Source organism: Hoplias malabaricus, chromosome 17 (genome assembly GCF_029633855.1).
Source record: "Hoplias malabaricus isolate fHopMal1 chromosome 17, fHopMal1.hap1, whole genome shotgun sequence".
Lineage (NCBI taxonomy): Eukaryota > Metazoa > Chordata > Actinopteri > Characiformes > Erythrinidae > Hoplias > Hoplias malabaricus.
Genome location: NC_089816.1, coordinates 3333676 through 3358744, shown reverse-complemented (window position 1 = coordinate 3358744; position 25069 = coordinate 3333676). Strand labels below are relative to the sequence as shown.

Below are 25069 nucleotides of genomic sequence, written 5' to 3'. Positions count from 1 at the left end.
ATGTTGTTTTTCTAGAGCTTACATAGAACTTAGAGAAGCGTTTCGTTCACAAACAAGTCCCGCCCTCCCCTACTCCGATTGGTTCGCTTGAGTGAAAAGGGGGCGTGGTGAAGTAGCCTAAAATCTTCTGATTGGACGGTCTAACTGTAGCGCTACCGTTATTGGTCGATAACCTTCTCTGTAAACAGTTAATTGGTCAGTCTGCACGTCAGTAGTCCTTGTTTACGTCACGACCCACCCTCATCTCGAGCAGCTATGCCAAAACGGAAATGTAAGTTCTCGGATGAATTAAAAAAGAAACTCCCATGTTTTGTGTAGCAAATAAAGGCGTAAAGGACCTAAAAATAAGCATACAACGGCAACGAGGGCGACAACCCCCCCCTCTGGAGGCATGTCCTCTTTTTCACCATCTCAGATCTGGTCACCCTAATAAATGTTTATTAAGACACAAAATTTGAACATGAACACCTCTCCTCCACACACAGAGACGCAGACAGCAGCTCATTCATAGTGAAATACTTCCTCAGACATGGTGTGGGCTTTAGGGATGAATAAAAATTTTGAACAAAGGAAAAATACGGAAGTCTCCGGGGGAAAAAATAACTCAAGGAGAAGCGATACCACGTGGAAAAAATGTGCAAGCTTTGTATTCCTTTACTTTACATGTAAAATCTTCTCTGTCACCGCGACCCTGAAATGGAGAAGCGGAGAAGAAAATGATGATGATGATGATGATCTTCTCTGTCCCAAACAACGACCTACTCCCTAAATAGTGCTCTTTAAAGATTCTTTCATTCATTTGTGGTGGGTCCAAAGCCTACTCTGAATCACTGGGCACAAAGTAGGGTGCAACAGTCACCCGGAAGAAACCCATGCAGACACAGGGAGAACACACCACACTCCTCACAGAGTCACCCGGAGGAAACCCACGCAGACACAGGGAGAACACACCACACTCCTCACAGATAGTCACCTGGAGGAAACCCACGCGGACACAGAGAGAACACACCGCACTCCTCACAGACAGTCACCCGGAGGAAACCCACGCAGACACAGGGAGAACACTCCGCACTCCTCACAGACAGTCACCCGGAGGAAACCCACGCAGACACAGGGAGAACACTCCGCACTCCTCACAGACAGTCACCCGGAGGAAACCCATGCAGACACAGGGAGAACACTCCGCACTCCTCACAGACAGTCACCCGGAGGAAACCCATGCAGACACAGAGAGAACACACCATACTCCTCACAGATAGTCATCCGGAGCGGGACTCGAGCGCACAAACCCAGATCCATGGAGCTGTGTGACAGCGACACTTCTTGCTCTGCAACTGGGCCACCCACTTTAAAGATTTATTTTGTTGTAACTTCCTTTCACCAGTTTTTCACCACAGATGAGGCACATTGGCTTAGCATCTTTACTTGCACTGGGACAGTGTACAAATCCACACTTTAAAAAATGTATCATACCTAACAATTGTATTTATTTATTTATTATTGTTTGACTGGCTCAATAGCAATGCGATTAGTTTGTAGCTCGAACATTCTCCCATTTTCTCTGGAAAATTGCAAACCTTTTCAGCCGTTTCTGGAGCCACTGTCTCCACTGTCGCACCATACACAGTAAATTCACCAGTGTTAAATCAACACTATTAGTGTTAACAATGAGAGAGTTAAACTATTACATTAACAGAGTTAATGTAACACTAAGAGTGTTGATTAAACACTGGTGAATTTACTGTGTACGTAACTGTACTTTGACAGTAATTCAGAAATGATTTCCTACCTGATGAAGAGAAAGTTGTCAAATATTTTCAAACGTTTGCTGTGCTCTTAAGCTGCATCAATCTTTCAAATACATCACAACTCTTTCCTCTCGTTGTACTCTGTCTCTGGCCATAGAGCTTTTCAACAGGATGCAAGGTTTTTAGATCAGGTAAAATCATTATCTCTGTTCATATGCGCACTTCCATGTCTATACCATGCATCGTTAGATTTGAAAATGCTTATTTTATTTATTTTGAAATTTATGATAAAGAAAGCACTAATAACAAATTTAACAGAAGACACCATAAGATGAGCATTTCGGCAGTGGCCAAGAATACTCCTCTAAACCTGGAGGTAGAAACCTTAGGAGGAACCGACCCTGCGTTACAGTTCTAGTTTTAACTTGCCCTTGCTGACTTCACATCACCACGTCCCCTCAGGGGAATCCCTGATACCATATTAAAGGCTGTTTCCATTTCTGCATTAGTTGAGAAGTGTGTTAGATGAGCCTTCAGAGGGGCACTGGAACGAGTCAACACTGATGGCCACTTCACAAGCAGTTGCCCAGAATGCATTGTAACGTGACACAATTTCAATAGCAACTGCAAAACAATGTTTACAAAATAAAGGTTTTACACTGTTAGGTTATAAACACTGAAAAAACAAAATACAGCTCTTGTGACTCATTGAAATCTTCACCTTTTTTGTCATACTACAATGTAGACAGTCCACAGAAAATGTAAAGTGCAAGTCACAACATAAATCAATAAAGTGGGATGCATGTTTGTGTTTGTTGCCGTGAGTTACTGTGTTCCGATTGAAAAACACGCTCCTCCTTGCCTCCTCCTCCTCCATTTGTTTGACATAGGGGCTATGTTCCAAGTGGTCAGCGGAAGTGTGATAAGAAATCAGAACTGAAATGGAGCTCAAGAGTCACAAGGGAGACCCAACTTCCTCTGGTCAAAATAACTTAGAAACTATTAATAAAAAGTCATTGTGCAGCCATCTAATTCTGCTGCTATGTTCAGCTGTACTGATATAATCTTAGTACTAATGATAAGGAAAATAAGAGTACGGTTAATTGAAGAAAAATGATGGACAAGAAAGAAGAATGACTTTTATTATATTATCTTAGGGAAATTGCTTCTCTGAATTGAATCCATCCGTTATAGTTATAGCATAAACATACACTAGTGAGCCTAGGGGAACACACACAAAACCAGGGCAGTGGGCTGCCAACCTCCTTAGCACCCAGGAAGCAGTTTGGGGGTTAGAAGTCTGCCTGATGTGCACCATTTGTTTTCAGTAAGAAAATGACCAAAAAATAAAAAAATAATAATAAAAATAATACAGTCCAAAAATAAGTTTTTATGCTGAAAGTTATTGGTTCAGGTGATAGAAGAGAGAGCAAACAAGAGTTAATATTAAGCCCATGCAAGACCTTTGACATATTTCATAAAATATCTTTATCTTCTAAAATGTGCATTAACTAATACATACACTTTTAAATGAGAGACTAATCTTACTTAAAGTGTACCCTACCCTAGAGAGAGAGAGAGAGAGAGAGAGAGAGAGAGAGAGAGAGAGAGAGAGAGAGAGAGAGAGAGAGAGAGCGATGCCACTGCCTCTATTGCCCACTATGGGGCAGTATTGCAATGACGACATGAATTAGAAGCCACAGAAGAACAGAGCCAGGCGCAGCAGCCAATCAGAAGACAGAGTGCCTTTTAAAACCGCGAACTTGAAAACAAACTATTTGTTTTTCTCGGAGAGACTCCACCGGATTAAATTGTTTGAGATTTCTTTGCACTGAACCCACGGTTTAAGACCGACTAAGGCAAGTCTATGTAAAAAATATCTTATATTCAGTTATTTAACGGGATCCGTTTACCACAACACATCCGTTTATGTAGCAGCTGTAGCATTATATTACTTAATGTTATGATTTGTAAACTACACACAATTTCCCAGCCCTTACTAAGAACCATGTAGTACTAGTTCTTCTTATACGAACAGGACACAACTTTCACAGCTTATGTTATTTTATTTCCGCAGTCTGAGTTTGAAATTTGTTGGACTAAGACACCATGGATACCATGATTTATCTGGACCAAGAGAATGGAAGACTCACTGGTTCCACAATCAAATCTCGACAGAGACTTCAGTCGGCACCTGGTAGGCTGATTTATCAAATCAAATGTATTTATATAGCACCCTTTTACAACTGACGTTGTCACAAAGCAGCTTCACATAGTTTCAGAACAGAACATTCAGATCAAAGCCCAAAGCGAGCAGCTGAAGGTGAGAGTGGCAGGAAAAACTCCCTCGAGGATGGAGGAAGAAACCTTGGGAGGAACCAAGACTCACAAAGGGGATCCATCCTCCTCTGATCAAACTACAGATTGACATTTAGTTTATCACCAGTTGAGTGTCATTATGCTACAGTAATAATAATAGTGACATCAATCTGGGGGCACAACAACAGTGCGTAAGAGTGGAAGCATCAGTCAGTGTTGCTAATCCAAATGAGTCCATTTCTACACGTTAAATTCTAGACATGGGTCAAATGCTGTCAGAGTAATCATCTTTACATCACATTTGTGGCAAATAGTAATAAAAATGTGATTTTAATTATTGCATGTTTGTTTTAAAACTCTTGATTTATGTAAGCATTAAAGTAAAGTATTGAATAATCAATATTTTAAATTGAAATTCAGAAATGTTGGCCTTTAATGTTTTCCTAAATTTAATTAATCCCTGTGTATTGCATTATATTGGTACATTTGAGTCAACTTGCAGTTTCTCCAGAAGTTATGTCGGTTATTATTTTCAAATTTAATTCTAGAAGCTCTGTCCTGAACAGTTTAAAATGTTCTGTCCACACAAACCTGATCCAGTATGCGATCCAGAGCTAAAACACCATGTTGGTTCATTTTGACAGGAGTAATGTTTGAAAGTATGACTGAGACTTCAACGTATAATCAGTTCCTTGCCATTTTTAGACTGCATCTTTCAAATCTGTTCTTTCAAAAACAGTTCTGCTGTTTTATTTACAATCTACATTTTCTGTTGTGAAATTTAACACGAATGGAGGAGTTTGTAGCAGATTTGGCAACCAAAGACTTGTGCTGTGTGACTTAAGAACCATTATTAACTGAAATTAATAATTGCACTGGGGTACAAACAATACATACACACACGTCAGCCACTGCATTGTCAACCTGTTGCTCTGCACATGTTGGACCCTTGTACATTGTTTAGTTGTCAGTACCACCACAATACGCTAGAGCGGGAATGATTTGGTTTGTGGATCACACTGCTGCGATGACACTAATAATTTGGTGGTGTTATGTTGGTATGAGTGATTACACACAGCAGTGTTGCTGGAGTTTTTTAAACACTGTGCTGGCCACTCAACTTTATATCTACAGAGTGGACCAACAAAGTAAAGTCACAGGAGCTCATTTTGCTGCAGTTTGTCATCCTCTAGTCCATCAGTGGTCACAGGATGCCTTTGATATTGAGGGATTTAAAAACTTCAGAAACACTGCTGTGCAATCCACTAATATCAGCTCCACACTATCCACAACCACATCAGTGTGACTGCGGGTGAGCATTGAAGAACTGTGTGAATGGGTGCAAACCATAATATGAATACAGTGTGTAACTGCCTCCCTGAATGAAAGTTGAATTTGGACACAAGGTGCTCATAGTTATGGCTGATCAGTTGTGTGGATATTTTTGTATTTATGTTATTATTATTTATTAAGTGTGTTTCTTGGAGAGCTGGTATTGCAAGTGTTTGGTTTAGGGATGGACGATATGGTCAAAATTTATCACGATATATTTCTTAACGGTACATCGCCATAAAACAAAACCTTTGACTTTAAATGAATATTTTTATACTAAATGTTAAATTGAGCGCGCTGAACTGACAAGTGCCCTGTAATGAACGTCATTCAGTGGCAGATGTAGTAAATGTTTGACATTGAAAATGTTTAGACATGTCGTTGTTACTGAAACAGTTCTGGATTGTGATTATATATTGGTACTGTATTGTCCAGCCCTAGTTAAAATAAACCTGATAATTAGAAAATATTAGAGAATACTGCCAAACTAGAGATTAGATAAAGGCCCTCTGGGAATGGAATCAAAGAATGCTCTAAAGTATGTCTTGTTTGTGTTTGTAAGTAGAGCAGCTTCTGAAAACCCCACTCCATGTAAAAAAGCTTGGAGGTTCTTCACAGTCTGCCCGTAAAGCTTTGGGAACGTTCAACAAGATTGTATCCACACCTGCAATATCTCATAAGACTGAAGCATGGAGTAAACCTCTTGGAGCTCAGGTTTGTCCTAAAAATCTCAAAATCACAAATCTCAGATCTGTTGGGGGTTAATCATACAGACTAAACTTAATCTATACTCCACCAGCGTAAAGTGCCTCCTCAGCCTGCTCCGGAGGACTATCCAGAAATTGAAAAATTCTTCCCATACAACCCAAGTGGTAAGTCTTTTCATAGTGTAGTTATTTAACACTGATTTTGGCCTCTGACTGACTCAGATGTTTTTATGTACTGTCTTCAGACTTTGAACTGTACACCGTCCCAGAGGAGGTTTGCCTAAGTCGGTTCTCTTTGGCTGGTCTGGGACAACATCAGTGGCCTGCAACACCGCTTGAGGATTTTGAAATTGAAGCAGATTTGCCACAGTCTCCTCTTAAGATGCCTTCAGGTATTAGGCATTTTATTTCATAGAGCAGGTCTATGGATGTCACAACCTGCAGTGAACTTCCTTGCTCCCTATGATCTACACAGGGGGCTGTGTCGGTCTTCAGCATTTGAACCAAAGTTAAATAGCACAAAGGTTGAAACCCTTGGTCTAATACATGATGATCATGACAATTAGCATTTTATTTGATGGGGCTTTCTGGGGTGTATGTTGCCTGCGTACTAGATACTGGGGGGGATATCTAATGATTGTTTGAATTGTTTACACAGAGACCTGCAGAGATGACCTGGAAGCATTCCTAGAAACACTCAATGAGCTCACAGTGGACTTGCCCCCTGAGTGTGAATACTGAGACGAAATAGGTTTTTAATTTTTATTTTTTTTTGTGTGGGTTTTTTTGACATGCAGTTCCATTGCTTTTAATAAATTCATGTTTTAAATACATGTGATGCAAGAGTCATGGTTGGATGTTCACTTTTAGTTTTAGAACATTTGTGGGAATAGCTCAACTTAATTATGACTTGAATATTGTGAAACTACAGGCCCAGGGAACTTTAAACAACTTAAAAGCTTAAAAACTGATTCCAGAAAGTCTGATTTACACCCAACATCTTCATATAACTTGGTCGCAACTTTTAAATGAAAGGCAGAGTCATGTAAAACAAACTTTATTTAAAAGGTCCCCTAATCCACCTCCATGTCAAAAGACAATAAAGTGCATGTGTTACTCACATTAAAATGGCAGTCTGATATTAAGTTGGTGGAGGAAAGGTTGAACATTAGATAAAATGCTGCTAGTTAAAAGGGAATGCTATCGTAACTGCACAAAGTGTCAAGGCACGTTATTAATAGCACCAGTCTTTGGAAGAAGCCTTGTTTATACATACTGCAAATTAGTAAGAACATTATTTACAAGACAGCAGTCCTCCCACCCAAAAATGTCAATTTAAAGTGATTACATTTGGATCGCACCATGTTCAAATTCAGTTTTGCATCATACTACACTTGTTAAACAACCATCCGCTAACCTGCACACGTCTTCCAACAGCAATCAGGCACTTTCACAATCCCTCGTGTCTTAGAATGAATCTACAGCAATAATTATCCATCTGAAGCCCACTACACACTGGGGGACAATTCAGTTCAAATCAAGAGTTTGACTTGATAGGTTTTGCTTTGCCAAGATGTGGCCGGTTGATTCAGTTCTTTGGTTTATTCCACTTCTATAGTCCTGATAATTCAGTTACAACAGCACATGTTGAAGGGTGTAATTAAATGCAGTTTTCGCATGAAGATTGGCTGCAGATTCTTCGTCTACTTCAACACTAACAGTCTGAGATGTTGGTCACCACTTGCTTTAGGTCCCCTTTTTTGATTCCCATTCCTGAAAGAACAAGTACACACTTCAGTTTTAAGGCAATGGTGCAGAGGCGGATGACAATGGCTATGAAGGTGGGATCTAGTACACCTGTTTATCTCCATGGCATAATAAAAGGATTTTGGACATTGGTGCAGGTTTCCTGACAGGATGTGCCTGTATTGACTGATGATGGTCATTAAAACCCAGTTGGAAATTGATTTAAGTCCTTTTAATGTGGTCCTGCTGATAAATGTACACACCTCCTGTCACTGAGTATTTATTCCATAGAATGAATAATGTAGGGAACGCCACAGTTGTTTGGCTGTGTTTACCTTGGTCTTCTGCATGACGTTTCCCTTTGTGGATGCATAGATGGAGGGTGGGCGCTTTCGCATTTCCGAGGCGCAGTTCACTGGAAAAAATGTCTCGATATATTGCGCCTCCATCCGCTGAGTCTTCTACAAGTAGAAGCCGGAGACAAGGCATTTCAGTTTCAGATCTAAAAGAGCTGTGACTTTCACTGTATGCTTTTGTGACTTGATCCCAACTTGCATGTTGTTTGTAGAAATGTTGGAAATGGGACGATTTGAAGCAGCTGCATACATTTACCATGCACTAATAAAATTAGTACCTGATTTTCTGATTGTGACCAAATAACATCATTTTCACAGAAACATTCCCAAACTTAGTATTAATCTTCCTCAGAAGAGTAAAGGCAATGCTGAAGGAGCCAATGTTACCTTGTTTAAGGGTTTGGTTTCCACAGGTGCTCCGAGTGCTCCTCCAGCCAGAGACTTCTTCAGGTTCTCTTTAACCTGAGTGAGTTTGAGCTCCAGATCCACACGCTCTCCTTCTTTAAGCCGGCACTTCTCTTCCAGCTGAGACACTCGCTCTTCTAGAATCATCCTCTGTTTATCTACATCCAAAATCAGAAGGCTTCTTAGCATTCCATATCATCATTAATAAAAGCCCCCTGTTGTAATTCATAAAGCCTTGTATAAAAAGGAGATCCGCATGAATACATTGTGACACAAACATGAATCTGAATCATACTAAAACGATCTAATCGCAAAATCCTAAAACTATTGGAGTCACATCCATCTCGCATACACACAAAAATGATTATAAATGAACAAACATTTGTGCTTAGGTTCTGTCAAGAGACTGAGCTGCTCAGAGTCTGTCTTAGTGCAATCTGTGAAACAAACTGCAGCAGCTGCTGTTTCTATGTAAAACAGATGTTCTCCAGATCACGGTTTTGTTTTTGTGGTGTCCCCTGGAGAGCATTTCAAAGCTGTGGCCAATAGATGGAGCTCTATATTCACTTGCTATTGACTTCAGGAAAAAGAAAAGGAAACCTAAAGAACTATTCCCCTATTAGTCCTACAGCAGTTTTACTCCAGTCACAGTAATATGTAGTGTTTTCAGCCTATCAGAACAGAGCTCATTTACATATATTAATCTATATATTAATAAAGGGAAAGAATCGAAAACAGTCTGTTTAAATGGATTGGAAAATAAGAATTATGACTTGGTAGATGGATTGGCGACTCAAAAGTGTCCGTAGGTGTGAGTGAATGTGTGTGTGTGTGTGTGTTGCCCTGTGAAGGACTGGCGCCCCCTCCAGGGTGTATTCCCGCCTTGCCCCCAATGATTCCAGGTAGGCTCTGGACCCCCCGCGACCCTGAACTGGATAAGCGCTTACAGATAATGAATGAAAGGACTTCTTATTGTAATATTGATCATTATTGATAAAGCCATACAAATATCATAAGTGGACATGACAATTAAACACTAGAAAATGTACAACATGGGCCCTTTAAATGAGTCTGTTAAGAATAATGTTTCCAGAGGCTGAGCTGAAATGTTTGGTTTGACAAAAATGTCTTTTTTAAGTTTGTAAACAGGCTGTTCTTCTACAATGTTCTCCATCCGAGCGTAATAAAGCCACATTAAAGCCTCACACAAACAGAAGAACAGTTCTTCTTTGTTGCAGTTGTGGCCTGTGAACAGAGCTATGTCTGCCCTGCAAACCACATCATCTTATTATGTGAAAATGTGTTAAATCTATTCCGTGTACCTTATTTTTCTTATTAGGAGAATGAGTATGAGTATTATAGATTGCGTTATAGAGTAAGGGGCAGCACAGTGGCACAGCAGGAAGTGTCGCTGTCACATAGTGTGGGTTTCCTCCGGGTGCTCCGGTTTCCTGCCACGGTCCAAAAACACTAGGTGGAATGGTGACTCAAAAGTGTCTGTATGTGTGAGTGTGTGTCGCCCCTTCGAAGGACTGGCGCCCCCTCCAGGGTGTATTCCTGCCTTGCGTCCAATGATTCCAGGTAGGCTCTGGCCCCAACGCGACCCTGAACTGGATAAGGGTTACAGATAATGAATGAATTATAGACTACTTTATCAAACATGTTTAAATAATTTTAACTAGATAAAATGTTGCATTCTATTGATAGATCATTTAGCTTGTTTTTATTAACTTTTTTATTTAACTGCCTTATTAAATGACTCAGATCATCAGTTTATAGAATAAGACACTTAAAAATAAAATCACTTAAGCAACAAACATCTAGGAATAAGAGGCATAATTTCACAATATTCTTACTCAACCTCATCATTAGAAATCATCTCATTGCAGTTTGATTCTGACCTGAAGCCCCTTTCATCTTTTCCTTTGCCTCCCGCTTTTCTTTGCGCAGTGTGACCAGAGAGTTCCTGATGCCGTCTCTCTCCTTCTCCAGCTCTTCCTTCTCTCTCAAGTAGCGCCTTGCGTCCTCCTCTGCTCTTGTTTTACCATATCTCCCGTACTGATTGGCGTCTAGAGGGCGGAAAGGGCAGAAGAGGGTCGAAGGGTCAGGCTGGGGAAGAGTGTGGGAAGGTGACAATGTTCTTAACACCTTCACAGAGCCCACAGTGAGGAGACGAGGGTGGAGAAAGCTGTAGATCAAAATTCAAACACCTTATAAAGCTCAGGTTGCAGGCTCTGGCTGGGCAACGCTGGAGGAGCCTTTGAAGTGAAGGCGCGGGAACTCTCCCTGACCACTTTAAAAAAGTGGTGAGAACAAGAAGCATGCTTGTTAAAGTTCCCCAGGATAGCAGGCTTTTTCACCCTCTATTAATATATTTAAGCCATGACAGCGAACTGGGACATAAACCCTGTTAACTCAGACTCTATAGAATATATAGAAGCACACTATATGACCTACATTTTCTGAATTTTTACAAATCTTTCTGGAACTAGACGCCATCAACAGACTTCCTCCTTTGCTTCCACTTTACTGCGAGGGCTTTCTAACATCTATGTGAACATTTCTGTGAGAGAATTAGTAAAGTACTGATATGGGATGAGTCGTTCACTCATATTAATATATGTCAAACTTTTAAGCATACATTGATCAGCCATAACATTAAAGCCACCTCCTTGTTTCTGTATTAATCGCCCATTTTATCAGCTCCACTTCCCATTTATTTCTCTTTGTCTCTTTCAACCTGTACATCAACAGAATCAGTACCAGACCACCCCACTGCAGGTACTGTTAGGATCATTCTCAGTACTGCACTGATACTGACATGATGGAGTGTGTTTCCTAGGTACGAGTGGATCAGATACAGCAGTACTGCTGGTTATTATCATGCCAATAAGAATGCCAGGAGCCCGACGTTCACAGCAGAACACTGCCCAGACACTGCCTGTGTCCGCTTACCTCCTTCCTCAGTGATTACTCTTGCCATCTCCTCTGCTGAAAATGGTTTAGCCTGTGCTCTCTGCAGCAATGCACCATGTGTTCTGACACCTTTCTGTCATAGCCAGCCTTAACATTTTCAGCAATTCGTGCTATGGTATCTCTGTGTACAGACAAAACGGGACAGCCTCCACTGCCACTGCCCCAGTGAGCACTTTACCTACTGTTCTTCATTAGATGATATTTTGTAGCTTTTTAGCACGGTCATTTTGGACATGGTCTGACCCAGTTGTCAAGCCATTACAATTTGGCCCTTGACACTTAAGCTTGAACATTTTTCTGGCTTCAAACACACCCCTTTACATGCGCGACTGTAGGCCGAACCTTTTTCACTTGGTAGGTCACTGTTTTTAATGTCATGGCTGATCAATATTTATGAACACAGTCCAAAGCGTGCACGTGCAGTTTTAGAACCCAATGTCTGTTCTATTTGCTGTGTAAATTTTTAATGACATTTGGACAAATAGAAATGCTCCAAAATAAAATACAATTTATTTACATTAATGTGAACTTCTGAAATTTATGTTTGTTTGTTTTTTCGGGGAGCAAGAAAGTAGTACATTTGTTGGCCCTAAACATCTTGGTTCTGCATATTTTAGTGCTTTTGCTGCTCATTTCCATGCTCAACCTCACTGTTAATTAGTTAATGGTTGGATCTGTTCAAAAAAAACAACAAAATATGCATGCAATGCTACAAGATCAGGAATGGAACCACTAGGAAAAAAAAAACAGACAAAAACAAATGGAAAACGAGCCAAAATCTGCATGAATGCGAATCATGTTTGTGCTTTTGATTTGAGAGCCGTATGCAGGTAGTAGGCAGTGACTCACTGGAGCCGTGGCGTTTGAGGCTTGTCTGAGGTTTGCTCATGTTTCTGTCACTGCTGGCAGACCGACGCTTCACCAGAGAGCTGTTCTTCAGACGCCCATTCACCTGCTTTAGAGAGAAACAGAGAAAGAAAGGACGTTGTTTTAATAATAATTTAATAATTATGGAGTTGATTGCAGTTTTAAATGCATTATAAAATCTGAGGCTTAAATAACTGAACAGATACTAAAATGTCAGTTTGTGTCTTGGCCCCTGCTGCTAAAGCTTTGCATAATTAATTAGAAACAATAAAGATTCCTGAAAATGCCTTGTTAATGATGTTATGGATTAGTAATAAAAAATGTTTAATTTTTCATGTCTCAAACACACACTCATCCAGAGTCTAGGAGGATTACGACTAAAATTTAAGTAAAAAAAAAAATGTATAAGCTTAGTATGACATGTACAAACCAGACACTTCATCCTAAACAAAAGGAATTATTAGGAGTGTTTCAACTGCCACTCTTCTGGAAAGGTTTTATACTAGATGTTGGAATACTTCTGTGAAAATCTGATCATTCAGTCATAAAAACACTGGTGCTGATGTTTTGTAATTAGTTCTGTATCAACAACACCACTCTAACTCATTCCAAATGTACTGGATGGGCTACATCACACCAGAGAATTGCCTAATACTGGGATCTTTATACTTATCTTGCCCATGCTTGGCATTGAGTGTGCGGAACTTAGGCTCATGTGCAGCTGCTCCAGAGCATTCCGTTGACATTCCATTGTACACAGTGAACTTTCATTAAAATAGCTGAATTAACTACATTATCAGTAACCGCTTATCCAAGTCAGGGTCGCAGTGGGTCCAGAGACTACCTGGAATCATTGGGCGCAAGGGAATACACCCTGGAGGGGACGCCAGTTCACAGGGCAACACAGACACACACACACGGACACTTTGGAGTCGCCAATCCACCTACCACCGTGTGTTTTTGGACTGTGGGAGGAAACCGGAGCACCCGGAGGAAACCCACGCAGACACAGGGATGACACACTAACTCCTCACAGACAGTCACCCGGAGGAAACCCACGCAGACACAGGGAGAACACACCACACTCCTCACAGACAGTCACCCGGAGGAAACCCACGCAGACACAGAGAGAACACACCACACTCCTCACAGACAGTCACCTGGAGCGGGAATCGAACCCACAACCTCCAGGTCCCTGGAGCTGTGTGACTGTGACACTACCTGCTGTGCCACCGCGCTGCTGAATTAACTACATGTCTTTGTATATATATAATATCTGATGGAGGACTCATGCCTACAAACCTCCTTTTCCTCATAAGGGACTTCATCGTACGTCCTTGAGTCTGTGGAGGTCGCCCATCTGAAAAGGAAAGTGAAAGAATCCCCATGAGAAAGAAAAGCTGGAAATGAGAGTCAAAGCCACAAACCATGGATTCCATTCACTCGTTTCTATTTCTTTCTGCATTTCTCTCACTGTTCTCTCTCTCACTCACAGGAAGGAGTGGCGTGCGGCTGTCCGGATATTTGCGATCGTTTCCACATCCACGTAGTCGTAATGCAGGGACTCTGGGTCAGCAGAGGAACCGGTCTCAGCCAACAGAACTCCCAACCAGCGACCCATCTCATCAGAGCAGCTCGCCTAACACAAACGCACAAAGAAAATAAAGCAATTCTCTGCAGAAGAAGTCATTCTGCTGCACTTCATATGGTGAGAATAGGCCATGAGAAGTCATGAATTAACAGCAATGTTAAAAATTGACAAATGTATATTGGCAGATGTTGAGAAATGTTTTTATTTTACTATAGATACAAGATATTAGAAAATATTAGAATGAGGGCCATTAACTTGAAAGGGTTTATTTTTCTTCTACCTGTATAAATTCTCAGTACCTCTAATGCTGCCACCTCAGAGCCTCCTCTCAGGATCCTGAGGGCAAACGGATGCTTGGGCCCAAGGCCTGGGACTACTTCACACCCACGGAGAGCGATGGAGGTGTGCGGGCTTCGCTTATCACTCATCTCCTGATGAAAGTGCAGAGATCCAGACCTGACCCTACACCATTTCTCCTTCCAGCACTGATTCACCAGAACACTCAGATAACCTGAGAAAAGGAAAGTCAGTCTTTTTTTTCTGATGGAAACCAAGTGTTTTGTACTTAATTATGACTTTGAATGACTCAGATAATGACTGCTTATCTGTAACTAATGATTCTCACCACAACGAGGGTCCTCATCGAATGATGGATTTCGAGTGTCTCCAGGCAGAGGGGGTTTTCTTTTAGAGAAACTGATAATTCTGGTGATTTTAAGCCCTGCTGCTCTGCTCATTGTGCCAGTCAGCTCTGAAAGAGCACCTCGCTTGGGTTTACCTAGTGTACACACACACACACACACACACACACACACACACACACACACACACATGCTGCAATTAAGCTCAAAGAAAGGTCATATGGTCACATGATGGGTTGCTTTTCCTCTGGAAACTGTGGAAGGAGAGGGAAAATCTAATGACACTATGGAAGACTTAACCCAAAGACACTGTACAGAAGACTTTTACTGGGTAGAAGAAGAATGGACACACACACACACACACATACACACGTCCTGCTCCTGCTTCCTGCCTGTGATGGGAAATGGAAGGTGGAATGAGGTCATTGTGAGGCTGCATAAAAGCCTTTTAACCTAATTATGTAAACGCAAACACATTTTTCCTAAGGGAACTTGTAAAGGATAGAAATCAACTTAAATGGAAAACTGAGGAAGAGAAAGGAATCTCACCATTTTCCCGACTCTCTCTGCCACTCTCTCCACTAGGAATAATGTCAGAGTCAGCAGACAGTCTCTATAGGACAGAAATAATACATTACCAGCTACAAATACCAAGACAGACAGTGTAGCACAGATGTTCCCAACCCATTTCATAAAAAAATATATTTCCATACTTTTGCAGATATACAGGGGTTGGACAATGAAAGTGAAACACATGTCATTGTAGTGTGGGAGGTTTCATGGCTAACTTGGAGCAGCCTGGTGGTCAATCTTCATTAACTCCACACTGCACCAGTAAGACCATGTGCATCCAATGGTTCAAACATTGTGTCCTGAAGGCGGTGCCGTGTATCAGGACGACAACGCACCAATACACACAGCGAGACTGGTGAAAGACTGGTTTGATGAACATGAAAGTGAAGTTGAACATCTCCCATGGCCTGCACAGTCACCAGATCTAAATATTATTGAGACACTTTGGGGTGTTTTGGAGGAGCGAGTCAGGAAACGTTTTCCTCCACCAGCATCACGTAGAGACCTGGCCACTATCCTGCAAGAAGAATGGCTTCAAATCCCTCTGACCACTGTGCAGGACTTGTGTATGTCATTCCCGAGACGAACTGACGCTGTATCAGCCGCAAAAGGAGGCCCTACACCATACTAATAAATTACTGTGGTCTAAAACCAGGTGTTTTACTTTCATTGTTCAACCCCTGTAAATATATTTAAAGTGAGAGAAATATAACAATTAAAATGTAGAATTCCACATGAAAATATAAGAATTTTGTCAGAATATGCTTTAGACCCAAACCATTAAAATGTAGTCATACCAGGCCCAACCTGATTACAGAAGTAAGCACATTCTCAGTGAATGCTTAATGATCATATTGGTTTTTGTAAGATCATACAGTGTAAGTGACACACACACTGCCCAAAATAACTGGTATATTGCTTAATGACTAACATATCTGTTATCACTAATCCAGTTAATCATCTAATGAACTGGATGAGACATGACACCTGGATTTGTTGTAAGACAATGTACCAACTTGTCAGACTGTACAGTTTTATGAAAGAGAGAGAGAGAGAGAGAGAGAGGTGTTGTGAACAGCTTCAAGAGAACTATTACTGCTGTTAGTGCGACACCTCAGAGTGGTCTCAGCATTTAGTCACTGTGTTCATACACATCCACACCCTGTCAATGTGATTACACACATCCAACCCGTCAAGGTGTTTACACACAGACACATGCATCTCTAAGCGACAGGTTAGTAAATCACTGTTATATCAAAACATTTTAAATCTCCTTTCCTTCCAGACTCAATTTACTTTACCAGTCCAAACAATAATGCTCAGTTCAGGTGGGTTTTTTTCCTCTATTCATGATGAAGAAGGAAAAAATAAAAGTTCTACTTTAAGTGTAGGATGCAACTAAATAATTTATTGCTTTAGTCAAGATTGAAATATTTCAGCTGGATGTCAGTTATAGAAAACGTGAGCATCTACAGTGTACACCCAAAATATTTCCGGATTTTCACACCTTTTAAAACAATGACGGCATTTACATAATCTTTTCTGAAAAATTAACCAAGCGTAATTGTGAGACTTTCCCTATACTTATGTTTCCCTTACTATACGTTCTTATTTATTTAATAATATGTTATAACCCTCCCCTGTATAGTTAGTGTTTTGGAAATAATCCGAGGGTTTGTTATGACAGCAGGGAAATGTAGAACATTGTTAAATCAAGAGGAGAGAGAAGGCGTCAGCTGTTGTAATCATGAGTAGATCCTGTGGAGGGAGTTCATTTGTTCATTAGTGCTACAGTTCCAGGGAAATCACCCTTTGGAGGAGCGAGGGATAGATATTAAATTAAACATTAAGCCTAATGGGCTTTTCTCTCTGTGTGTGTTTTTGGTATGGAAGAGATCCAGGAATGTGGATGGGTTTTATGGGACACATACTGAATGTGGAAGAGGTATGTTAGGGGTTTATTCAAGGTGAGCTGATCCTCACCTTGTCTAGTTCCGTCTTCCTGGGGATTGTTGGAGAAATAGAGCTGTCCATTCCTGGATAAATCCCTGGACTGTTTACTTCACGCACCACCTAAAACCACACAGAAAGAAACCTCACATCAGCAAACCTCAGTGTGTGAACAGATTCAGCGTCACACTGGGTGCCTCTACCAAAGGGATTCTTCTCTTGTGCAATATTGTCTCTGGCCTGAGCTCAGGATCCATCTTTATGCACTGTGTGTGTGTTTGTTCTTAATGGATTGACAAATGGGTCGGTTTGCATGACCTGAAGCCTCCTTTAATAATATATTAATATTTACCCTGAGCCATTTCTCAGCTTGTTCTTTGCTTTGAACAGCCAACACCAGGGTATCGCCTCCAGGCAGAGAAAAACGAAGCTCATGCTTCTTCTTCCGTCCATCTTTGGGAACGTAGATTACATTACAGAGGTTCAGCGGCAGGTCCATGTAGGGAGATTGGTCTTTAGAGCTTTTGTAACACTGGCATGGAAAGAAAAAAAATGTGTTAAGTTGCTGAGTAACAAAACCAAAAAGAGCATTACTGTGGCTAGGTACTGATGCTAAATTTATTAACTATTAAACTGAAATTAACTTAGCAGCTCATCACCTGAAGTCTGTTTTCTCTGATAACTGTGAGCTGTTTGGCCCATTGTCCGAAACGTTTCTTCCTCAGCAGAAAGGCACATATGCGACAGTCCCGCACCAGGGCCATGGAGTTCTCCTCGGAGGGCCACTGGTGTGTTAAACGCTGACATTTCTCCTCCTCTTCCTCATCGTACGATTCATATGAACTGCTCAAAGCATCTGAATCATTATCTGAGATAAAGAAAGTCAAAATTAAGAAAACTCCAAAGTCACAACAGACTGCGGTTTAACATAAAAAATACATAAAAACCATACAATATACAGGGTATACAAACATTATACAAAAAACTCTTTACTATACAATACAAACTAGACCAAGGGTTCTTCATTTTTTTCATAGTTTAGCCCACATTTTGCAAACCCCAACTTGTTAAGATGACTATAAGGAGGAATTGTAGAAATCTGATTTAACAGCAATGACTGTGTTTATTTACATTTATTTACACATTGATAAACAATTGATATTAACTAGAGGTCTGCATTTCCAGGAGGAAATGTCAGATGTTGCGCCGCTGAAACCCCTGTCCCCCGACCTGCGTCTTTCCAGCTTAAAGCGAGGTGGTCGGGACCCCGCGTGGGTCACTAGGCGATGCTATGGTGAAGGAGTTGACTGCTAAACTGTTGGTAGTGGGATGTTAAGAGAGGACTCTCCCACAGCAGTTTACATTGGACACTATGGAGCTCCGTAGGCCGTGAATGGAAAACGATACATTTTGAATTCCACCTTTACAAACAATTCCACCTTAAGAAACCCACAATTGTATTGACAGTATAGACATCCACATTAAAAAATGGCCACTGTAAATAAATGTTAAAATGTTGAAAAAACAGCCAGTATGTTTTGAACAAGGTATTTTTAAAAAATTCCACCTTAAGAAACCCTGGATAATTAAGACGTCCCCCTTAAAAATGACCTTTAAAGTGTTAGAGACTATGTATTTCTGTGTCCTTCACAACTCTCCCCCTCCACCTCCCCCTTTCTCTCTCTCACACGCACACTCACAGAACACAACTGATAGACTCACGATTCAATGACCTGGGGCGGGGGGGACCCTCCAAAAAAATCACCCGTAGCTCGAAAACTTGTCCAAAAATGAACGAAACATATCGTAGCAACAAGGAAAGTCTGGCGATCGAGATGGTGTAAAATTTTTGCACTTCGAGCAAGAATTGATGGTGTAATGACGAGTTAAAAATAGGCAAAATTTTGAACTTCTGTGTTAAAATACATTTGAATATATTTAAAATACATTGAGCTCTATGGGAGTGAAACCCTCCCAAGTGTCGAACAAAAATTCATAGCTCAAAAACAGTAGTTTCAAACAGTCTAACATTTACATGTGTGAGAAATTTCTCTACCATTTAAAATTTAAATGAAGTCTATAGATGAAAGTATAAGGAAGTTATGGTGAAATGTTTGGCAGAAAATTGAAAAAGAAAAAAAATCCTATGAAATCCAATGCATTCCTATGGGAGCGTACCCACCCTCCGAACAAATGCTAATAGCTCGGAAAGATTTTCCCAATTACTTAACTGTTTATAACGTTGCGACAAGGAGACTCTGGGGATCGATCTGGTATAAAAAATCTGCAGATTGAGTGTGAATTGAGCGTGCTATGACGAGTTAAAAACAGGAGAAAAATTTAGAAACTGCACTCTTGAGCCGCTCTAAAAATACATTGAACTCTATGGGAGCCGAAACCCTCCCTAGTGCCGAACAAGAATTCATAACTCAAAAACTGTATTTTCAAAAATGTTCAAATTTACAGGTGCTAGAAAGGACAAGTAGAAAGGACAAGTCTAACATTTAAAATTTAAATGAAGTTTCTAGGTGGAACTATAAGGAAGTTATGGTGAATTGTTCGGCTGAAAAGTGAAAAAATGGTTTTCGGGCAGAGAAGCTAGAGTGAAGTGACATCACACACTCTAGCTGTCCCTCATTCAAATGAATGGAGGGATTTTGAAGAAGGGATATAAGTGCAAGAGGTCCGAAAATGGACGTGACGGGTCCCGGTGCGCCCAGGTCCGACTGACTGAAATCTTGTGTCTGTAGCTTGAAAATTGACCGAGTTAGAGAACTTTGAAAATTAATTCCATAGAAATGACTGGGGAAAAACGGAGTGAAAAACGAGTGTAGCAGGTGAACGAGTGCGGGTATCGGAAAGCAGTATACAAGCCCACATTGTCGCTATTAGACGCACAATTTCCAGGTGGAACGGAGTCGATAGCTTAAAAACTGCGGGACGAGTTAAGCAGACAAGGAAACACGGAATAATAAGAATGATAAAAAATATAAGAACAATATAGTGCGCCGCTGCTTAAAGCAGCAGGCGAAACTTAATAATTAATTTTATTGAGGATGTAATACAGAAGACAACCACTGGAGAAATGTGCATAAGTTTCAGAAAAAAAATTAAATAAAAAATAAGGTGGCAGAGCTAAGATAGGTCTATTAGAGCCAACCTCTACAACAATTTCCCAACAATTTAGGAAACATTTAATTAATAATCCTCCTAAATCATACAGCAAATTCTAAATTGCAGATACAGATAGAGAGTGACATACACACACACAAATCAATATTAATCCAATAAAGTTTGTGTCTGGCAGCAGGAACCAACAGGTTCATGTTGATTTCTGCCACTTGCGTAGTAGTAAGTACTTACGTACAGTAGTGAGTGTAGTAAGGAATGATATTAAAAACAAACTAATCATGTGTTACATGGCATCAAAAATCACCTCTGCCTACCACCGTTCCAGAAAGACTGCACTGGAATATTTTGTGTACAACCACTCAAGACTCCACTAGGACCACATGAACCTCAGGTTAAACACTCCTTGACTAGCCTTAAAGAAATATACCAGCTGTAGAAAATACCACTTGCCGCTTAGGTCACTTCAACTTCACCTTATTTAAAGCAGCAGTTACTTTCTCTACTGATTTTATTTACCTCATGAAACAGCTGTTATACTAACACCTGGTGGCCTGGCTATAGCATCTCTGCTATAGCATCTCTCTGGTTTTAAACATGGCCGGCCCCCTGTGTGGGAACCACTCTTTGGTACATAAACTAGTACATCCTGGGACTACAAAACAATATGAATCTTCATCTCGAATTTTATACAGTTGAACTGTATAAAAAAATTAAAATGAATACTGTTTATTACATTTTGTTGTGGTAAATTTCACTTAATAAACAATACCGCACAAAGAAAATTAAATCACTTGAGGTGCTTTCTAAGCTTTTTCTTGACTCCTGAGGCTATGAATCCCCTCTAGTGCTTCCTCTATTTAACACGAATACCACAAAAGTTCAAGAACTTACAGTTCTGTTCCTTCAGATATCAGGCCCCTGCATTAGCTAGCATCACAAATAGGAGTGGGAGGGTGGGCCTATTCAAATTACATTCCAGAAGCACTAAGTAAACAATGCAAATGCAGCACTACGCTCATTTTGCTATGTTCAAAACTTACAGGAGTTTTTCCGCCGTCCGTTCATGCAGGTGGTGGGGTAGTTGTTTTCTGCATCTTCATAGTATCCATCCTCAATGGAGTTAGGAGGACTGGAGCTACCTAAAAGTCAGCAGGGTCAGATGGTAACACACACAAAGAATGGTCAAATTCCTCTTAATTTAAAGACAAAAATTAGCTAACAAAACTAACATAAAAGTGGCAAAATACATATTACATTGATTTATTTTAGTAGGGAAACATGATCAATTTCATTTAGATATGAGAAGACATATATCCAAAGGAAATAAACAGCTTTGGATATGTATAAATTTGAGTGATATTTAAAAAAAATATATCTGATGTCATGCATTAAATGGCCAACCATTTGTTGACATAGGTTCATCCAACATTTTTCTGAAATCAAAGATATTAATTAGCCTATTTTCTACTGGGAAGGTTTAAGACTAAATGTTGGAACATTTCTTTGACAATTTGTTGACACACAGCCATGACAGCGTTGTTGAGGTCAGGTACTGTTGTTGAGTTATTGGTTCTGGATCACTCTACATCCCAAAGGCAACTGATGGAGAATGTAGTTGCACTCTTTCAAAATTCAGTCCTAAGGGTCTCTACACCTCACAAGCCAAGGCTTGGCATTGGCCTACATTTGGCATGCAAGATTTTTCATAAAGGTGTAAAAAAGCATCTGAATTCATAAACTCACTGCGGCTGGTGATGTACTCTGGCACCATGCCTGGGCTCAGGGGCACTGCCTCCTCATAGTAATCCTCTGGAGGAGGGGTGTTGGGCAGAGGAGGAGCTGAGTCAGACGTCCTCTGCTCAAAAAAATGGGTAAAACAAAAGCATTAAACCATCTGCCTGGCTCCCAACCATCTTTTCCCAATCAACATCTGCTTTTCCACACAAGTCCTGAAAATATGAAGCCAACCAAAATGGCAGAGATCCACCACTCAGCAAGTTCACTCAATAACAATGATATGTGACCCCTTAAGCAAGTCAAAATGAAAAGCCACATGCTCTAAAAGTGAGCAAAACAATACATGTCAGTCTCCAGTACTGAACATCATTTTAGGAAAAAAAAAACAATCGAGGAAAAGCCTCTGGACAGAAATCCACACCCTGGCCCTTATTCGTCAAAGTCGAATAAGGTTTATGGTCAAAGTTGACAGTAAAGTGATTATACGCACGTATTATTTTCAGTTATTCTTTATCAATTTCATCTTTGATGTACTTCTACAATCAAACTCATATCTGGTAAATATGCAGGAAAAATCATTGCAATTTTAACACTATAAGGCTATTTAAGGTTTAACTCACTGCTTGACTCCAAACTCCACTCTCAGGAGCTTTTAAATGCCTTTTTGTTATTGCCTCAGTGTGGAAATAGCATGAATTTGGGTGCACTTCATGTTAATGATATTCATATAAGACCATGGCCAGGTTCTTGTAGTTGGTACCTCACTCAACATGCCAAAATCTGCACTCTCTTCTACACAGCTTTGAAGAATAAGAGCCAATACATGCTGGCTGGAGGAACCTGGAAGCTCTTTCTCTCATTAAGTCATCACGGCCCTTCAGGGACCTGAACACAAAGCTGACTAGACACTGACGTGAGATGGTGATTGACTTGAAGATGGTTCTCAGTCTGTTGTCCATCTGGAGAGAGGTTGCAGTGAAGAGTTATTAATCTTTCTGCCATACCTCAGGCTGACAGAGAGCCACCCTTTATAAACGGACACTAGGGCTTATATTTAATCTAAAACATGATCACCGCCTCAAGAATAATGAAGAAGGAAGGGGATATTTATGAGAAGGTGGTTCCTTACGGGTTTGGGGGGAGATGTTTGGTCTTTTTGGCTTGTATCTTTCTTCTGCTCTTCCACTTCAACCTTCAGGTCACCAAGGTCGCAGTCTGAGGAAATGATATGTAAACACTTTTAGCGAACGGCATTATCAGTAAAAACAGGGCAGTGATGAGGGAAGCTCGTCTTACCGAACTTGTCAAAGAGAGACTCCACAAAGCTGGTGCCATTTCTGTAGACGGAAGCGTTCATGTATATGTAGCCTGTTCCAGTAACTGCAAAGAAGACAAAATCTTATTAACTGAAATTTGGTATTACAAATGTTTTAAGGTTCATTTTCTTAGATATGTCAGTATTTGCATTACACTAAAAATACATTTAAAATCTGCAAATCTACCAAGTACTATTCAGAAACTATTAAAGGCTTCATTATTAAATAAATAAATAATTATTCAGTTCAGGGTCACAGTGAGTCTGGAGCCTATCCGGAATCATTGGGCTCAAGGTGGGAACATACACCCTGGAGGGGGTGCCAGTCCTTCAGAGGGCAACACACACTCACACATTCACTCACACCTACAGACACTTTTTGGGTTGCCAGTCCACCAGGCAAGGTGTGTTTATGGACCGTGGGAGGAAACCAGAGCACACACAACTATCACATAACTAAAAATCTAATCTGTGTAATTAAAGTTATTTTAACTTAGTGTAAATAGACACTAATTAAAAAATAATAATAATAATAATATTTTTTTATTACTTCACCCACCTGAGGGCTGCAGCTGTTTGAGCAGGTTCTTCACAGCACTTTTCTTCTCCTCTGTGGCGGAGCTCAGTGTTTCATGGTCTAGAAGCTTCAGCAGTACGTTCAGCTCTGTCACCAACAGCTCCATCGCTGAGGGTCAAAATGTCAAGGTCAGTGGTAAGCAGACAGCAGACTACACAAATGTCACAACAACAGGTCACCTGCCGTCACCTAATTAGAATATGGCAACCAAATAAAAACAGCTGTCAGGGGAGAGACATGGAGAACCTCACTATGCTGACTTAACCCAGTTTTAAGGTGGAACTCTCTGTCTCGCATGGCCCACTGTAACGTTATACTCCACAGAGTGTCTTCACCGCTGTCAGCAGAGTATGTGAGTTATGGGCAGATATGATGACGACGAGTTTGAGGCCTTAAAACCTGGAACGAGTTTGGACGTCAGAATGTCCCACTGGGGCTTAAGAGTTCTCGTCCAGGTCTCTGTGGGACAGGATTGTCCATCCGAGGTAACTCGACCTCTCTCTAACTTATACAAAACCATACATACACACACACACAGAAACAAAGGCATGCCCTTTAACTTATGGCAAGCAGCCCATCTTTTCAAACCAACACCCAGATTACATCAGGAGAGCACTTAATCCCAAAAGACACACACCTACACTAAACATTTACATTTTTAACAGATGCTCTTATTCAGGGTGATTTACAGTTGTAGGGAAGTATAGCATAAAGGGTTTTCCTTAGCAGTTTCCAAAAGGTATGGCAACTGTTTTGTTGTTGTTGCTTATCCACTACGATGTCCAACCACTGGCACCCTAAAGGCTGATTTTGACTTCTGTGCTGGCTCGACGCAGAGCCGACACTGCTGTGAGGGTTTATACTTCTGCTTGTAATACTCTACTGTAAATATGATTTGTGATTGTATTTTGTTTTATTATGTTTTGTTATTGTGATTTGTGATTTATTATGGTTAGTATGAATGTTTGAAATTAATTACGTGTGTTTTGGACTTGGGGGACGAGCAGGAACATAATCTCATCTACAAAAGGAGGTATGCTACAGAAAAAAGTTTGGGAATCACTGGGCTAGTTAAAAAGTGTAAGATAACCTTTGTA

General features: G+C 40.5%; 2 protein-coding genes across 4 annotated transcripts in view; one reads left to right on the top strand and one right to left on the bottom strand.

The window, feature by feature from the left end:
* Nucleotides 1-3448: 3448 nt before the first annotated feature.
* pttg1 (PTTG1 regulator of sister chromatid separation, securin) lies at nucleotides 3449-6937 on the top strand. 2 transcript variants are annotated; one of them, XM_066649467.1, is made up of 6 exons: nucleotides 3449-3607; nucleotides 3826-3945; nucleotides 5962-6113; nucleotides 6199-6271; nucleotides 6352-6498; nucleotides 6765-6937. In XM_066649467.1, the coding sequence occupies exons 2-6, from the start codon at nucleotides 3858-3860 to the stop codon at nucleotides 6845-6847; spliced, it is 543 nt and encodes a 180-aa protein (XP_066505564.1). In that variant the 5' UTR covers nucleotides 3449-3607; nucleotides 3826-3857; the 3' UTR covers nucleotides 6848-6937. The 2 variants fall into 2 exon arrangements, with proteins under 2 accessions (XP_066505564.1, XP_066505566.1); XM_066649469.1 differs by having other exon boundaries at nucleotides 3450-3607; nucleotides 5965-6113.
* A 197-nt stretch (nucleotides 6938-7134) lies between these two features.
* afap1l1a (actin filament associated protein 1-like 1a) overlaps nucleotides 7135-25069 on the bottom strand; it is a 43875-nt gene continuing 25940 nt past the window's right edge. For both annotated transcript variants that reach the window (XM_066649465.1, XM_066649466.1), the window contains exons 2-19: nucleotides 23955-24080; nucleotides 23377-23460; nucleotides 23210-23295; nucleotides 22087-22198; nucleotides 21384-21482; nucleotides 17871-18079; nucleotides 17564-17743; nucleotides 17245-17334; nucleotides 15238-15301; nucleotides 14673-14825; nucleotides 14347-14558; nucleotides 13950-14095; nucleotides 13759-13816; nucleotides 12439-12544; nucleotides 10515-10682; nucleotides 8596-8771; nucleotides 8188-8313; nucleotides 7135-7879 (exon numbers count right to left, since the gene is read on the bottom strand). In XM_066649465.1, the coding sequence (XP_066505562.1) occupies nucleotides 7853-7879; nucleotides 8188-8313; nucleotides 8596-8771; nucleotides 10515-10682; nucleotides 12439-12544; nucleotides 13759-13816; nucleotides 13950-14095; nucleotides 14347-14558; nucleotides 14673-14825; nucleotides 15238-15301; nucleotides 17245-17334; nucleotides 17564-17743; nucleotides 17871-18079; nucleotides 21384-21482; nucleotides 22087-22198; nucleotides 23210-23295; nucleotides 23377-23460; nucleotides 23955-24080 (2222 nt within the window). In that variant the 3' untranslated portion in view covers nucleotides 7135-7852. The remainder of the gene's footprint in view (nucleotides 7880-8187; nucleotides 8314-8595; nucleotides 8772-10514; nucleotides 10683-12438; nucleotides 12545-13758; nucleotides 13817-13949; nucleotides 14096-14346; nucleotides 14559-14672; nucleotides 14826-15237; nucleotides 15302-17244; nucleotides 17335-17563; nucleotides 17744-17870; nucleotides 18080-21383; nucleotides 21483-22086; nucleotides 22199-23209; nucleotides 23296-23376; nucleotides 23461-23954; nucleotides 24081-25069) is intronic.